We start from the raw sequence: 18,542 nt of genomic DNA, 5'->3' as shown, positions 1-18,542 counted from the left end.
AACAAAGACTTAGCTACTTTTACAATTATTGCTGAGTCCTTCACATTTAGTATATATTTAATTCACAGTTTCTAATGAACACAGGTAAGATCTCAGTTCCTTCAAATATTCAGCTAAAGGGCAGCGATGTAGTATGAACATTCTAATCAGTGAGTCGGGTTCGATTCTGCGCTCCCCCACATGCAGCCAGCTGGGTGACCTTGGGCTCACCATAGCACTGATGAAGCTGTTCTGACCAAGCACTAATATCAGGGCTCTTTCAGCCTCACCTACCTCACAGGGTGTCTGTTGTGGGGAGAGTAAAGGGAAGGCAAATGTAAGCCACTTTGGGACTCCTTTGGGTAGAGAAAAGCGGCATATGAGAACCAACTCTTCTTCTTCTCAATTAATAAATATAGCTGATAAAAGGAACCTGATAAGTGGGAAGGAGAGAAGGATGTGAGGAAATGTGAAGATGTGGGGGCTGCATGGAGGAAGAAAAACTCAATAGTGTGGAGAAAGTGCAATGAGATGTACCTGCAGATCACTACTGTGCCTGGCCCAGCAGCTAGCACCAGGCAGCATTTTCTCAAGGAGATGCTGAAGACAGAAGAGCAGATAAAGATAGTTTGATTGTTAGGTGGGAAGGACAAAACGAAGCAGAAAAAGCTTAGAAGCTATGGGACTTTTCAAGAAATTAAGGAGGAATCAGTGAGCCAGGGGCAAACAACATGACCCTCATGAGTCCGTACTTGTAGAAATATGAATGTGTCTTTATACGAGAATATTATTCCACCTTTCCTAAATTTCCTGTTAATACATGCTGCTTAGTAGTTTTAGTAAAGCAACCTTCCTACCATTAGCAATTACTGCAATTCAAAGGCAACAGCATTCGTAACTGATGAAGTTATGCCTTCGCACATTTCAAGGTTCACCTCTGAGAGTCTTTGCAAAATAGTTATGTATATATAGATCCTGTTGTGGTGCAGAGTGGTAAGGCATCAGAAATGTCTGAAAGCTCTGCCCATGAGGCTGGGAGTTCAATTCCAGCAGCCGGCTCAAGGTCGACTCAGCCTTCCATCCTTCTGAGGTCGGTAAAATGAGTACCCAGCTTGCTGGGGGGTAAACGGTAATGACTGGGGAAGGCACTGCTAAACCACCCCATATTGAGTCTGCCATGAAAACGCTAGAGGGCATCACCCCAAGGGTTAGACATGACTCGGTGCTTGCACAGGGGGATACCTTTACCTTTACATATATATATTATTTATTTATATATAAAACACATTTTAAATATTTTAAATAAGGACGTCACGCTTTTATGAAAATACATTTCAACCTAGCATGGAGTTTCATTTACTAAGAGATACCTATTATTCTGCAAAAATGAATTAAGTCACATTTCATTATTATACTTGATAAAATCACAATTCCAATGAGGACACAACTGTGTTCACATAATCCAATAAAGTTTAGCAACCTGGGAATCCATTTTGATTTGAAATTCTTCACAGACAACTTGCTGGCACCTACCACATGCCAGAAAGCCCCTTTGTCAAACTGTACACAAGCCATGATGGTCATGCAGAGGCATCCATTCTCATGTCATCCAAGTAATACATTAGGAGCTATATTAGCTACACTGAGTAAAATGTTTTGATTGCCAGTGTATTGCTAAAAGATAAGCTCTCCAGGGGAAAACACCACAACTAACAAGCTCCTGACCTACATTCTAATCCACTTCACACCTTGATTGCATCTTTGCATTAGAGACAGCAAAAACTACCATTTTTGTTAATAAATTCTACTTGGAAGTATGATGAACAGGGACCTGGAAACCCTTTGGAGATGCTTATTGAAAGCAGGAAAAGACCAGTACCATACAAACTTAATATTCTGTTAATCAGCTGAAAACCACACTTTATTGGCTGTTATTGCCTATGGACACAGAGCAACATCTTTTACTTTTAATATGATTTATACTGCCCATTGAACCTATGATGGTATGATGACTATTTTATGACTTTTACCTTCTTAGTGGCACTCAGGCAATTAGTTTCTAGAGCTGAGCTATTTGATTCAAACATCAAAGCATTTTTGGCTACTACCCTGAGGTGATCTAGAAGCTGGATGACCATTAGTGGTGGCAGGTGCACAAATTCCTGCTTTCAAAAAGGTAAATTCTGAACATTTTGCTTAAGCAGACAGACATTGCCTTACAAAGGGCTCAGAATACTCTCAGTTTGAGCAGCTCAGCAATCAATCACAAAAAAATCACAGAAGTAGAGGTGGTTTTTATCCCCTGCTTTTCACTGCCTGAAGAAGTTTCAAAGCCTTCCCTTCCTCTCCCCACGATAGACGTCCTGTGAAGTAGGTGAAGCTGAGAGCTCTGAGAGAGACTGCTCTGTCAGAATAGTTTCTAACAGGGCTGTGATGAGCTCAAGGTCACCCAGCTGGCTGCATGTGGAGGAGCAGGGAATCAAGAATAGCAGGAAAGCCCAGTCCCAAGAAATGGTAATGTAGTATGGAACTTTCTACTGTCAACAGATATAGAAGCTAATGCCTTCTTTGGTGGTTTATATAATTTGGTGGTTTATTAATGTGGTTTCCTGAAAAGATGGAGCAGCAGCAAGCAATTTTTTGCCCTGTGTGTATATGAAGATGTTGTTGCAAGGGCAAACAAAATGGGTGGAAGGGGAAAGAAATAGACCAGGGTTACACTTAGACACACTTTGAGCAAGCAACACTCCACTAGTCCAGAGCACATCAGTGACTCTTCTCAGACCTAGTATGTGGCTGCAGAAGTCTGGGAGCCATTACTTATGCCCATCATGATATGCTGCCACACCACAGAGTTTAAAAAATGAACTGGGAGGGGAGGGTCCCACTGAAGAAACATATATAGAATAATACAGACACACTGGGTAACCAATATGGCAATAAATTATCCGAATTAGCCTTATATAGAGTCGCATCTCTTCAGTTTCAGTAATTGCCATATTGGTTTCCCAGTGTGTCTGTATTATTCTACACCACAGAGTTTGCCTTGGTTGCTTGGGGCCTGCATGCCAAGCAATACACACTAGCATGCTGCTACTCATTCCCTTACTTCATGCAAGTAAACACAAGATGCTCCAGAGCTTGCGTCTCAAGACTACTAAAGGTAAGAGTGCACCTTTAAAAGCCTCTAGCATAATCCCTGCAAGATCTTTAAGGCCATAATCTTTGCTTCAGTTTATTAATATACTGCATATTTTCTCATATTTATTGGGACATGAAATGTTGCAATAAAACAGTATTTCCTCAATAGGAAGCAAATAACTCTTCCAGGAAGCAAATAACTCTGAAGAATTGGTTTTTACACCCCACTTTTCACTACCTAGAGCCTCTTGTGGCGCAGAGTGGTAAGGCAGCCATCTGAAAGCTTTGCCCATGAGGCTGGGAGTTCAATCACAGCAGCCGGCTCAAGGTTGACTCAGCCTTCCATCCTTCCGAGGTCAGTAAAATGAGTACCCAGCTTGCTGGGGGGTAAACGGTAATGACTGGGGAAGGCACTGGCAAACCACCCCGTATTGAGTCTGCCATGAAAACGCTAGAGGGCGTCACCCCAAGGGTCAGACATGACTCGATGCTTGCACAGGGGATACCTTTACCTTTCACTACCTGAAGGAGTCTCAACGCGACTTACAGTTGCCTTCCCTTCTTCTCCCCTCAATATACACCCTGTGAAGTAGGCAAGGCTGAGAGAGTTCTGACAGAACCATTCTATGAGAACAGCTCTAACAAGACTGTGACTAGCCCAAGGTCACCCAGTTGGCTGCATGTGGAGGAGTGGAGATTCACAAATGACTCTCCAGATTAGAAGTTGCCGTTCTTAACCACTACACCAAACTCATTCTTTAGTAGAACTTGCCACAGGTAAACATGTGCATGATTACGACCAAGTCTAAAATAAAATTCTTTCATTCCTAATTTACCCTGAAACAATGTTATAGTTGAGAGCTGGGTGGTCTTTTGGTACAGGAGGAACAAGTGGTTCTGGCTGCCACTCTTCAATTAATTCTTCCTTTTCCTAAAACAAAGTCAAAACAACAATTAATTCAAAGAAGCTGATGACAGTTACACATGTTTGATGAATCAGTGAGATATAAAGTTGTTAGAGATAAACATGGTAGACTCATTTAATTATTTGCTTTTTCATGATTTGAAATAGCATTCCCCATTTGCAATTCATGTTTCCAAGACATGTTGTAATAAGGAACTGTTATCAACACAACATACTGGTTTAAACTAAGTACAACTTCTCTATTACATAGGAAGGAACACTTGTACTCCACATGAGAAATATGGTTGTCACGTAGCTATGTTTTCTACACTATAGAAATATTTCTGCTTAAAGACAGAATTTATAACATCAGCTTAGATAACTTTAAACATGATTTATGTAAACAGTTTATGAATTGTAAAAAAGGAACTGCCAAATTTAAAGTTACTACAGAAGATAGTTGTGAAAAGTTAGCCAATGAAGGAAATTCTGCTTGTAGCAATTTTTCAGACTTAAGATACCATAAGAACAATTTTCTTTGAACTCTGCACACAATACCTTCAGCAAACTAACACAGAAAAGAATTTACTCATTATCACAGCCAGGCTAAACATGGCAAATTATGACTGGTTTAGAACCACAGATAGTTGTGGCTGGGGGGGAAAGCATCCTCTTATAGTACCAGGTATTTTTGTGTGATGAATAAGCATGTGCCTTCTCCCTCCTCTCCGTATGCAGGTTCAGGCTCCTCGACGGCCAACTCGCTAAAAATATGCAGTAATCCAACAAAGGCCATGTTTCACTACATAGTCACATGTCCAATGAGACTTGCATGAGTATATCACAGCGCTTATATCAAGCATTATGTGCAATCAAGTCACTTACAATTTACGGTGACCTTGTGTATTAAAGTCCTCAAAAACGTCCTTTCATTGAGACCCATTATCAGGTCTTACAAACTGAGGGTTCCTTGTTGGAATCAACCTCATGTTAAGTCTTCCTTTTCTTTCTACCTTCCACTTTCCCCAGCATTACTATCTTTTCCAGTGCCTGTTGTCTTCTCAATCATCAGGCATTATAACCATCAAAAATACTGAACATTAGCTTTCTGTAACAGCAATGATTTGTACATTAGACATCAAACCTTTGGTGTAAGGTCAGATCGCTCCTGAAGCTTGTATGTTTTGGAGAAGAGCAGTCTGATTATCCAAAGGATTAGAATACCTTCCAAAATAAGATGATAAGTTGGAGCCTAGAAATTAAAACAAAAATATTAATTGAATATTAATAATTTCTTCAAGATAGTAATCTACTTTAAAATGTTTAATTCACCATTTTAGCTATACCTAAAATTTCCTTATAGTACAATTATATTGACATTATAAACATTAAAAAAGCTTGGCAACGTCCAAACAGAAAATGGTTGTGTGTGTGTGTGTGTGGGGGGTAGTTGGGTGTCCCTCAGTCTGGAATCACATGCCTGGCAACAAGACACTCAGATGCCTCCATCCATTTTTTTAGTCACCAAAAGGGACCTCTCCTCTTGTTGTGTAGAGCAGAAGGGGTGGGGGGAGGGGAGACTTTTAAAGGTTAGTCTTTAGTCAGACGTCTCTTGTAGCAAGACCCTCAGTGATACTAAAAACCACAGGAGAGGAACAGAAGCTGTATGTATTCTCATTAAGGTACTGAAATAATGTTTGTTTATTCATCCCAGCCTAATCATAATATGGAAGCATTCTGTGGCTGTGAAACTACAAAATTACTTTACAGATACATAATACTTTACAGTGGTGCTTGTGCAGAAGGTTTCAATTTGATAAGGATTAATTTGAAGGGCTTTCAGGAAAGAGGGAATGATGGGAGAGCAGAAAACTGAGATGATCCTGTAAGCCCTTGTGAATTCCCACTTGGTAGATATAGTGATGATGTGTTGGTTCTGTTGAACATTATTAAACTGCAAACCATGCAAAACTGCAAAACATGCAAACCATCCTGTAATTGAAGGTTGCTCATTGTTACAGACAATGTAATGTTCTATGTAAGAGGTATACAATGTTCAATGTAAATTGCCCAAATCCGCAAAGAATGGGTGGGATAAAAATCCAAATAAATGTAGACAGGTAAATTGGAGGAGGAAAGGTTAAGATACGTAGCGAAATAATTATTAGTTCTTACTACACTGCAGGCTAAACCAATTAAATTTCTCTGATTTACAGATATGTGGACTGTAAAAAAAATTTTTTTTTTCAGTAGGACGCTGGTCAGCAGTCCCTGAACTTTGAGTGATGAGATACTGCTTCTGATTAGAGACTGTGCTACTTCTGGTAGAGTGGTATCAGCCAATGGTCAGTGGGCACTGCTTCATGTTAAATCAAAATACTTGCCTATTTAACCCAGTAAACATACATGCATTTGTCTTAGACAGAAACCTTTAGTCAACAGCAACTCATGACACATCTCTCAAGTCCTCATATTATTTCTCTTTACCTACTTATCAATTAACTGGAAATGCTAGGGATTAAATGTAAGACCTCTCAAGCAAAGCAGGTAACCTACCACTGTACTACAGCTCCTCCCTTTACAACTAGAACCGAATATTTATATAATAATAGATGAAAAAAGATTTTAAGAGATATTAGAGATGGAGATACTGTGGTAGGTTTGAAGTTGAGGTTGTGTACATGCAAACCGTAACACTGACCATTGGTATCAACAGGCTCCATCCACTAACCTTATTTCATTAAATAAATAAATAAATTTCCCATTGAAATTTGTACAGCAGTGAAACTATTAATCAACTGATTGATAGTAAACAAATTTAACAATACTGAACTAGCAGCCAAGCACTAAATATATCTGCCCTAAAATATGACCCAACAAATTAAATTAAACTTGCTTATATTTACTCAGAAACCGGTCTTATTGAGTTCAACAGCACTTATGCCAAGTGTGCACGCACTGAATTATAGCCTTAACTCCTAACAAGTAATTTTAGGACTTCCACTGTAATGAGATTTTTTTGTCTGCCTTGTACCCAGGCAATAGTATATATTAAAGAACATCTAGGACTCAACCTTTCCACCAGTTTGTAGACTTGAAAGCAAAGTCTTTAATCAATATCACCTATATTTAACAGTGAACATCTGATACCTGTAAGCTATTTTATTTTTGGAGATATTTTGTCTGAAAATTGTAACTAAACAAGTTTGGCTTTTAGGAATGGGAAGGCGACTGTAAAGCTGCTTTGAGCCTCCTTCGGGTAGGGGAAAGGGGCATATAAGAACCAACTCTTCTTCTTCTTCTTAATATATAAATGATGAATACTCTTGAATCATTGAACAATCTCAACTGCAGAATTTCCCAGAATAATGTTTGGATGGCCTATAGTGTGACACAATTTAGCATGCCTATTTTGACTTATAATTAAGAAGAATAATTTTATAACCTATACAAACAAATATTTGAATTGAAATACCTGATTAGGAAAAATAGTCAAGAGTGTTAATGTTATATTCAAATGGTTTAACAATTGTCACAGTGAGGGTTGCTATAGAATATAAATTGAATGAAAGTTCAAGGGGGTGGCAAGTTACAGTGGATGAGCGATAGGGTTCTGAGTGTCCTGCATAATGCAGGGGGTTGATTCTATACATATGAAAATGTTTACTGGATTGAAAATTATAAAATGAAAATCAATATATCATGTACCTCACTTATATATTGTTTATATTTAAGAAAACACCCAAAGGCACTGAAAATTGTTTGACACACTAATTTTAGCACACTCACAAATTTTACATTACAATGCTGTGAACCTGTCCGCTCCTCTATTTCAGCAGAGCTGTTCCATAAAGGTCACTGGGGCACATGTCTCACTATTACTCTCCATGAACAATATATGCATTCCTTCTTAACCCCATATCAAATTGGTGGCTCCACTATCCTTTCTCTCGTGTGAAAGAAGAAAGACAATAACAATGTTAGTTCAGCAACTGTATTGACTTTTTGTTATGCAGTTTTCAGAAACATTACATGTTTAGACTCCCTCCCCCCTTAGAAAAACAGAGCAGTGGTAGATTTTCTGCCCCGTGGCTTTGGTAACAACAAGACCTACAGCTGAATTCCATTTCTGCACTCATCCTGTTCAGCGGGGTTTGTTTATTTACCAGTAAGTGTAAGTATGCCCAGGGTTATTGCCTTAAATTACTAACATTCGAGGCTCATAAACAAGTACAGCACCTTCAAGGATTAACCAAGCATAATTAATCTTTTCCTTCCCTTCAACAAGAACCTTTTTTCTTGGACGACCAGGGTCGCCTTGTCTCCTCTTGGGCTTCACCGGAGCGACCGGATGAGGTCTCGACAGCGCCCAATTCAGAAGAAAAAGCTTGAATTCCCCGCCCCAGGATCGAATCAGGATTGTGTTTCAAGCCCCTGAAGCAGCTCATTTAAAGAGCTGCGGCTCTGAAGCCGACCTCAGTCTCTCCCCCAGCCCAGACCGGCCGTCGCTTCCCACTCCCTTCTCCGCGTCACCCGCGGGGCTCCGCAGGCATGGACCCCGGCGACCACGCCTCGTCAACCCGCCCGCCACGCTCACCTCGGAAAAGGCCTGGACCATCTCCACGAGCACCCACTGCTGCCCCATGCCCTCCGCCGCCATCGCCCCGAATGACTTCCGGATCCTGATGGCCGCCGACGTCACCGCCGCCCACAAAAGCCACGGGGCGGGCCACGAGGACATGACGCGGCGGGGCGGGGCTCGGCAGGGCTGGAGTGGACTGGAGCGGAGAGAAGCGCGGCCGGAACGCCCCCGGCCGGATGCCGGAACCTGCAAAAGAGAAGGGAGCAGAGAACGCGCGCCTAATGCTGGTTCACTAGACGTCGGGGAAACGTCACAGTGTCATGCAAGGGCCGCGTCCTGGTGGAAGAACGACCTTTGAGGACCCCCAAAAGCGCACGTGCACCTCCCGAGAAACAGCCCAGGCTGCTGCGACAGACCATGTGGTTGCAGGGCCTGGGAGATAGGCAGCACCATGAAGAGGTTCCCTGTAGGCTATGGTTGAAAGGGGCTTTGGCACATGCAAACCTGAGATAATTCTGCACATGTAGGATAATGCACTTTCAATGTGCTTTTGCAGGTGGGTTTCCCTGTGCAGAACAAGAAAATCGTCTGAAGTGCATTAACCATTTGTGTGGAATAGGTTCTGGTCAGGGCTTTGACTGCCCAGGGAATGTACAAAGGTGGCATGCGTGGGTCTCTCAGGCAGCATGGCAACTGTACTGTTGGAGTGAGGTGTCACCAAGTGGTGGGTAACACCAAGCTCTAGTTCTCCTTAGAGCTCTACCAGTTGGGGCTGTGGAAGTCCTGAATGGGTGCTTGGATAAGATAACAAGGTAAATTAGAGTCAGTAAACTGAAGCTCAATCCAGACAAGGCTGAGATGCTACTGGTCAGTCAGAAAGCCGCTTAATGGACTGGGGAGTCAGCCTGTTCTGGAGAGGGTTGCATTCCCTGAAAGGAGTGGGCTCAGAGCTCGGATCTCCCCAGCAAGCTCTGTTATTAGTCCCCTAATTGTCTAAAATGTGTTCTTCATTATTCTGGCCTTGGGTGTTTTCAATAGCCACTCCCGGACTCTGAAACAACCTCCTGACGGAAGACAGGGTGGCTCCAGCACTCTTGGCTATCTGGTGGGGCTACAAAACAGCTGCTGCAGAGAGCTTTCAGGGTTGCCTGAGTCTGGATAAACCCTGCTGGATGGGGCATAAATTGCTTTAGATTTTAATGTGTTGAGTTTTATTAAGGTGTTGTTATGTGCCTTGGGTCCCAGAGTGCCGGGGAGAAAGGTGTATATTAAATAAATTGACATATTTCATTAATTACAAAGGTAGAACTGTGCACCATCCCTCTAATTGAGCTTGTATGCCTTTCCAGAAGAAGAATGTCTTTAGCCCCTCCAGGGGCAGGAAGTTCTGTAATGACATGCTATAATGTTTAGAATGTCAGACTAGTATCTGGAATAAGCAGGTTTGAATTCCCTATCCAACTATGGAAGTCTGGGTGACCGTGGGCCTCTCACCTAATATACCCACACAAAGTTGTTGTGAAGATTTAATGGAGGAGAAGGGAACAATGTGGAAAGCTGCTTTGGGCCAGGGAGATAAAAGGAATATATATTAAAATAAGCATAACCCATGGACAGCAGCTGAAAAAGTCTTCCTGTGTGAGGGATAAAAGCCAGTATCACCCGTTTTAGTTGGTTTCCACATGGACTTTCCGCTGATGGATCTTAATGCTTGGGAATACTGATGTGGGTGTAGGTGTTTAAGGCTATTACCAACATCTTGAACTGGGTCCAGAAACAAATCAGAGAGCCAGTTTGGTGCAGTGGTTAGGAGTGTGGACTTCTAATCTGGCATGATGGGTTCGATTCTACACTCCCCTGCATGCAGCCAGCTGAGTGACCTTGGGCTTGCCACAGCACTGATAAAGCTGTTCTGACTGAGCAGTAATATCAGGGCTCTCTAAGCCTCACCTACCTCACAGGGTTCTCTGTTGTGGGGAGAGGAAAGGGAAGGCGACTGTAAGTTGCTTGAGCCTCCTTCGGGAAGAGAAAAGCGGCATATAAGAACCAACTCTCCCTTCTTAATGTGGATTTGAAGTGACATTTGAGGGGGTCAATAAGGGTATAGGGTAGGAAATCCAAGGGAATCTGTATGCTTTTGTATTATGTTCAGTTTAGAAGTGAAAGAAGAGGGAAATTGATACAAAAGTGCTCTCAGAAACCAGAGAAACGGCAACCAGAAAGTGAACTATGCACTGAAGGGAGGAAAATGAACACAGACAAAGAAAACCCGATGGACATCCATGATGAAATTGAGGGGAGATACCTGTGCATAGTAATCTTTGATAGTTCCTGCTCTCTAGCACTTCCTTCCTGACAGTGTAATTACTGTACTAATTGGTAGTTCACTGTACAAATGAGAATAGAATCAAATGTGGAATACCTTGCAGGGCTAGCAACTTCTGCCTCAACCCTGGTGGGTTCCAACAAATGAGCTAGCAAGTAGTTGTAACACCAAGAACTTTAATAAGTTAAAGTAACAGGTATATTTAGTCTAAAAAGGGATAAATATATTGGCTTCCAAGGGTGAGTATTTATCTAGGTCTTACATTCTTGCCAGGTAAGATTTGCTAGTTAAGATTTAGTTCCAGGCCCTTCTTACCATCATAGTCAAGGAATGGGAAGGTGACAGTAAGCCACTTTGAGCCTCCTTTGGGTAGGGAAAAGCAGCATATAAGAACCAACTCTTCTTCAACATTAATCAAAATCTCAACTTTTAGCCTCAGTTTGATCGCAGGAGTTCTTTGTTTGATCTTCTACAATTAATAGCCTTCCAACTGTCACAGGACTGCTCCTGGCTGCAGTTCTCTCTTAGTTCTCTTCTATACCGCCACCCACCATAGTCTCGTGGCGGTTTACACGTACAATTCTAAAACCCCAATAAAATCCCCATTAAAATAACAATCACATACTAACCGACTATGCAATGGCGACCATAATCTCTAATAATCCCTCCTTGTTCAGGGTGGGGGCACTGATCTCAATCTAATATTAGTCTGATGTTAACCTAATCTAATGTAATGAGAGCCAGGGCTGAGATGAATTTGCAGAGACTCTATGTAAATAAATCAGTGCCTGCTTTTATAACTTTCTCTTCTACTCCAAAGTTTTCACCTACACATCGCTTCAAGAGAAGGTAACTGTTTCTTAGGTCAGAGTCAGAGATTTGGGACAGTCCTAAGAACAATCCTAAGAGTTATCCCAAATTGAGTAGATGAGCAAAATGCTCAGGTTGCAAAACCTCATGCAGCAGTCCAATAATGTGTGACAACTAAGCAGGGCTACCTTGGGAAGGTATGTATGTTGCCTTGGGTTTAATTGATGGAAGAAATGGGAGATATGAATATAACAAAAAAGTAAGACTAGATCAAAAGATGAACAACCTTGACCAGTCAGGTAACGACTGCCAGGAGAATGGATTTTTTTAAAGAGTTAAATATTGTTAGTGTGGCATCAACGTGCATCAATAATATTAAATAATAATAATAATAAATAATAATAAAATAATAATAATAATAAAAAGACAGATTCATGAACTTCTAGGAGATGACTTATCAGTGACTTTGATACTCAATTAAGAAGGAAGAATATGAATAGATGAAATCTAAATTTTTATTCAAGCTGACACATTCTGTGTCATAGTAAGTATGCAAGGATGTGTGGGAGTAACATGCGAGCCATGAGGATAAAAACTAGCTTCCCAAGTTCCACAGCTCCTGTTCTTCCAGATGGCATCCTGTGAAGAGGGGATGAGAGCTCTCATAATTAGCCTTTTCCTAAGTAACTTCCCGAGGCTCTTGTGGCACAGAGTGGTAAGGCAGCAGTCATGCAGTCTGAAAGCTCTGCCGATGAGGCTGGGAGTTTGATCCCAGCAGCCAGCTCAAGGTTGACTCAGCCTTCCATCCTTCCAAGGTCGGTAAAATGAGTACCCAGCTTGCTGGGGGGTAAACAGTAATGACTGGGGAAGGTACTGGTAAACTACCCTGTATTGAGTCTACCATGAAAACGCTAGAGGGAGTCACCCCACGGGTCAGATATGACCCGGTGCTTGCACAGGGGATACCTTTACCTTTAAGTCACTTCCTAGCCAGTCTTAATGTGGTCCTACACTGTGAGGAAGCAAGCCATGTTTGCCTTAACTTGTGATTATAGTTGCTGTCCTACAAAGCAAGTACCAGTGACCTGCTTAGGATCAGACCATATGTCACAAGAATTAAGTTCAGATCAAAACAATTTTATGATTAAGCTGACCTTCCTCACACCCCAGCAGAGTGTTTTTTTTTTATAATAATTTTATTGTTTATTATTATATAAAGCATTTACAGAGAAGTTGTATTGAGAAAGCGACCAGTTGATATGGTTTGCCATCTCTTTTAACATAGATATTTAGTTCTCATCACATATTATTCCTAGTCTAGAAGTTTTTACCACGTTTCTTAGCCAAGTGATTATTAATACATATGAGATCTGTTATAGGAGTACATTCTGTTATTATCTTAAATGATATTAGGTCAGTCTCCTTCATAAGTTGGCACTAACCCAAGAATTACTACTGTTGTCTTGTTAATGCCTATAAAATATGGTTTGTCATCCTCTTTTGGCATACATATTAACATACATATTCAATTCCCAGCGCATATTAATCCTGATCTAGGGGTTATTACCATCTTTCTTAACAAAGTAGTTGTTGTTACATAGGAAGGTATAATCTGTTATAAGGATATATTCTATTATTGTCTTAAGTGATATAAAGTCAGTTCCCTTCATATATTAGACCTGTCCTAAAGGTTGCTACTGCTTTTTTTTTTTTCTCACAAGAAGCCAGGAGAATACTCCATTGTTCAGCTCATCTTTCAGGTGGTCGCAGAAAATGAAATTGTATTTTTTTCCATAGTAGAGTGTTTCTGATTGTCCTTCTGTCAGGGCCAGAGAAATCTCTTGCTTGATTCTTGCTTGTAGTCGCCTTTGAGGGGGCTCTGAGTCCTTTGTCAATCTGGATCTCTGGTCGCACAGAAATATCTCCTGATAGCTTCCTAGTTGTTGTCGCTTTTGAGTAGACTCTTTTTATTTTGCTGATCCAAGTCATTTCCTGCTCTGAATAGACTTCCAGGTTTTTGGTACTTTCCTTCCATGAATCTGTTTTCCCGGGTTCTTTAAAGATACTTTGGGTTTTTACATCTCTGGCACTCTCTCCCTCCTGAAGTTTCACTTGATTTACTGTTAGCTGAGCTGCGTCATCAGCTGGTCTCTCCGGATCTTGGGCTCCATCCAAAAACTCCCCCTTAGTCCCACGAATTTCCTTTTCCAGCTTATTGATTGCTTTCAGTATCTCTGAGTTTCCTTTGCATAACAAATGGAAAAGCTGTGCCTTTGTAAATTCTTCCATAGTTCTAGGCAGTCACAAACTATAAACAGGAAGTCTCGTGAGGTCTCGCGGGAGCACGAGCGATCCCAAATTATCAGTTTGTCGATCTCCGTATCAAGTCAAATTCTCCCACTGAACGTTCACCCATAAATCTTCAAAGCACTCTCTTTGTTTGGTTAATGGGTGTAATTAGCTGGGAGTCTCTCACTCGGGGGAAAGAAGGAATTCGCTTGTAAGTTGGTTGAGGGGGGGGGGAGGGAAGAGCTTGTGAGAGGAGAGAGAGAAAAGCCAGAAAGCTTTCAATTCTTACTGTTGTAGGTTCCAGCTTCTGTCAGCTTCTGCTCCTATCGATCTGGTAAATGATGGTCTGGGAAGAATGTGAGGTCGGCTGGTCGTTTCAAGCTTGTAAAGTTGTTTGCGACAAAGACGCCATCTTGACCTTGAGCTCAATGCCGCTATTAATCCAGGGAGGTCTTGCTTCTCCCTACGGATCTGTAGGACCCTCAGGTCACCGTTCCCGGTTCCTGGGGCGACCGGTGAGCAGATTTGCGTATCTGTTCAGGTCAGCCAGGTGCATAAGCCCCTGACCCTCGGCATGGCTTAAGAGCTGAACTAAAGTCCAGCTTTCTTATGGCGCCATCTTGAGGTCTCTCGCCCCCCCCCCAGCAGAGTGTTGTCTTATGCATATTTCAAACCAAGCACCAGCTCTTTGGTTTTTACAAGTTGCATCACCATAAGCCTCTTGTGGTGCAGAGTGGTAAGGCAGCCGTCTGAAAGCTTTGCTCATGAGGTTGGGAGTTCGATCCCAGCAGCCGGCTCAAGGTTGACTCAGCCTTCCATCCTTCCGAGGTCGGTAAAATGAGTACCCAGCTTGCTGCTGGGGGGTAAACGGTAATGACTGGGGAAGGCACTGGCAAACCACCCCGTATTGAGTCTGCCATGAAAACGCTGGAGGGCGTCACCCCAAGGGTCAGACATGACTCGGTGCTTGTACAGGGGATACCTTTACCTTTACCTACCTATCACCATAAAGGGATATGCTTATTGACTATTTTTCAAACCGAACTGAAACCTAACATTGCCAGCTTACCAGCTTTTCTCACACAGCTGCACAATATTTCTTAAGAGAAAGATTACTGTGGAATCAATGCTAATATCCTGTTGTGATGAATTACCAGTATTATGAGAGTCATGTACAATATGCAGGTGATTATAAAACTCCATACGTATTTTAGAAATAACACCATATCTGCAGAAAAGTGCAAGTGGGGAGGAGGAGTGAAGTAATATTACATTTCAGCTGGCAGCCAGGGGCAGAACAAGCAGAAAAACAGGAATGCATGTTTGTGCCTTCAGTACAGCCAACACCCTTTTCCTGCTTTCCCCAAAGGAGTTGTTTGTGTTGTTAACTATAGATTCAAGTGGGGTAGCCATGTTGGTCTGAAGCAGCACAACAAAACAAATGTCCACTGGCACCTTTAAGACCTTTTGCTTATATATTACCACTGTTATGATGGTCAGTTCTTAGTCTGAGGAAGAGTGCTTGCATTCGAAAACTCACGCCTTGAATAAATCTTCGTTGGTCTTAAAGGTGCCACTGGACTCTGATTTTGTTTTGTTGTGTTGTTAACAATGTTGTGGATAAGCAAGGTTCCCAAGTGTAGTGTGGTCATATGCAGACTTATTTGGGTTTTAAACCCACTGAAATCAAAGGGCAGACTGGACTAATTTTACATAAGCAACTGGTATATAGACTACCAGTTGCTTGAAAACAGGCTACATTGCCTTGAATTGTGTTCGTGTGGCAGACTGGCAGATGATTAACTGCCTGGAGGGAGTTGAAGATAGAATGATTCATGTCACAAATGATGGAGGATTTCTTCAAAGCAGCAACTCAGCTACCTGAATATTATAGTTGGTCAACATAGTGTTTTGTGTGTGTGTAATTTTCACTTCCTCTTCAATTTGTACATCCGCTGTAATTGTAAAAGTTACTTGGAATGGAGTTGTGGAGTGTCATGGGCATCCAGCATGCAAAGTGGTCAAGAACATCAGACTGTAATCTGGAGAGCTGGGTTTGATTCTCCCTTCCTCCACATAAAGCCTGCCAGGTGACTTTGTTCTCGGAATTCTCTCCGCCCCACCAACCTCAAAACATGCCTGACAGGAAAGGAAGGGAAGGGTGATAGTAAGCTACTTTGAGAGTCTTTAAGGTAGAAGTGGGGTATAAAAATATTCCTCATCACCTATTTGATTGTGGCAATGACATCACCAGAGGTATAGCATAGTTCTCCCCCTGACATCATTCTGTGGTGAGCCAAACACAGAAGAGGAGCGATATTCTTCTGGAACATCTTGGAGAATGGTATTTAGGGTAGTCATTTGTCTTGATTTTAGAAGGTTGTTTGGGAAAAGCTATCTTCAAAGATCAATTTTATTCCCCATATTTAATATCTACATGCAGCCATTGGGGGATGATCATGTGAAGCTATGCTATGGTATTCTATGAATATGGAAGTGAAACTTGAGATATTATCCTAACCTTGTGCCTGTAATGAAAGTAAAAGAAATTAATCCAGAACAAAATGAATTCAAAACAAACAGCAGCTATAACAGGAAATTTTATAAGGGGGAAAAAAAATCTTGGATGAGGTCACACACTCTTTGATAGGTCAGGTTTGCTTTTCAGGGGTGCTGTTCTACCCAAGATTATACTCTAATTTCCAAACCCTGTCTAGTAAGTTCCTCTTACAGGTTTTAGCTGGTTCTCTGGCTGTACCCTTTTCTAGAGCACAAAGAGATTTGCCTCTGCCAGCCACTAGATCACTATTCAGTGTTTTCAGAGCCAGTGAAGTATAACAGAGTAGTGGACTATGATACCAATACTAATCCCGTCCCCAAGTGATGAGGTTTACCTATCCACCATATACCTTTATTGCCAACAACTTTCTTAAGAAATTAAGCCTGCGGTTTGTGGGGCCCTTCCACATCTCCAGGATTGTGAATGAGGTGACAGTAGAACTAGATTTGCCAAAGACTTACAAAAATGTACATCCTGTTTTCCATTCCAGTTTGTTGCAATGAGCTCCTGAACGTGACCTGTGGCACCCTGCCCCGAAGGCGCCTATCCCTGTGTTTGTGGATGAACACACCCACTATGAAGTGCATCAAATCCATGACTCTAGATGGCATCAGGAAAGTTGCAATATCTCATAGATTGGAAAGAGTTCCCCATGGGTCACAAAGAGTGGGTGGAGGCTGAACATGTGAGAGCTCCTAAGTTGATATGGGAATTCCCACCCCCAGAAACCTGCCTTGCTTCTTTCAGCAGTGGGGGGGGGTGAGATGGGAGAGGCCTTGGGGGAGCAGAATGTCAGAAACCCCGTGTATTTCTGCCATGATTTAGTTGATTGTAGTCTTACCCTGATTTAATGCTTTGCCATGTCTCAGTGTAGCTGACACCTGAGGAAATCCCTTTGAAGTCTCTAGATGCCTTAGCATTCCTCACCTTCCCACAGCCATTTGGTCTTCCCTTCTTTCCTTCACTTTCACACCCGTAAATTATCAAGATGTTGTGACTTCCTTGAAGTGGTATCTGCTTTGTGTTCCCAGAAAGGGGGACACTTTCTCCGGCCCCTATATCTGTTTGCTAGTGTTTTGTAAAGCCAGTTCTAACTATGCCTTACGTGTAGTATCTTGCTCTGCTCTAATAAAGAAACTTTTCTAAATAAGGTTTATTTTTCTTGGGGAAATGACAAACCTCACAGAGAGGAGAATGATGTAAGCTGCTTTGGATCATAACTGGGGGGAAATGAGGGATATAAATGATACAAATAAATAAATGTAAATGCATTTCATGGAGTTGCCCATGAAGGTGATTTCAAAGCTGCATATGAGGCACTATACTTTAGTCACACTCATCTCAGGCAATCAGTGGGAGACAGGCAGGGCAGGGACATGTGGATTTCAACCATAGGCATGGTATCATTCCTGGCATTGTAAGAAAATAAATTAGCACTGAGTTGCAGAGATCTTGTAAAGAAGATTAACAAAGTAAGAGAGCTGGAGGTTTATATGGTAACTAGGAAAAAAGCCCATTGTATAAAAAATACAATGGGTGCTGGCAGGTGGGGGCAGAGCGAGGGACAGGCGAGGGCAGCGTGAGGGAAGGAAGCGTACCTGAAAGAGGAGGCATTTTCGAGGGTGGGCGGCGGCGGCGCGGTGTCCTTGTCTCGGCGGCCGGTGGCCTGATGCGTCGGAGGCGCGTCTAAACAGAACGGGTTGAAGACAGGGACAAAGAAAACACAGCACGTTCTATTGAGTGGAGGATGGGAGCATGTTCATTATCACATTTCTGAGAGTTCTGAATATGGGTTTTGAATCCTGCACTGCAGTCATATGATAGGACAACGCACAGGAAAGGACCATAGTTATGCCAACCATATGACTGATATGCCGATAGAGATCACTTGAGAGGGAATGCCCACAGAAAGCCTAGACCTCAGTCAGGCAGTAACTTTAAAGAAGAAGAG

The 18,542-nt window shown here is 42.0% G+C and overlaps 1 protein-coding gene across 2 annotated transcripts in view; it reads right to left on the bottom strand.

Moving 5' to 3' along the window:
• SPTLC1 (serine palmitoyltransferase long chain base subunit 1) overlaps window positions 1-18,275 on the bottom strand; it is a 38,925-nt gene extending 20,650 nt beyond the window's left edge. Inside the window, exons 1-4 of one of the 2 annotated variants that reach the window (XM_077344480.1) lie at window positions 18,190-18,275; window positions 8,622-8,852; window positions 5,169-5,276; window positions 3,957-4,051 (exon numbers count right to left, since the gene is read on the bottom strand). In XM_077344480.1, coding sequence (XP_077200595.1) covers window positions 3,957-4,051; window positions 5,169-5,276; window positions 8,622-8,765 — 347 coding nt within the window. In that variant the 5' untranslated portion in view covers window positions 8,766-8,852; window positions 18,190-18,275. Of the gene's footprint in view, window positions 1-3,956; window positions 4,052-5,168; window positions 5,277-8,621; window positions 8,853-18,189 lie in introns of those variants that run through there. The other variant, XR_013232506.1, reaches the window with a different exon arrangement.
• Window positions 18,276-18,542: the final 267 nt, after the last annotated feature.

This window comes from Paroedura picta, chromosome 7, assembly GCF_049243985.1.
Source record: "Paroedura picta isolate Pp20150507F chromosome 7, Ppicta_v3.0, whole genome shotgun sequence".
Classification (NCBI taxonomy): Eukaryota; Metazoa; Chordata; class Lepidosauria; order Squamata; family Gekkonidae; genus Paroedura; species Paroedura picta.
The sequence above is the reverse complement of the archived record's forward strand: the minus strand, read 5'-3'. Positions and strand labels throughout refer to the sequence as shown.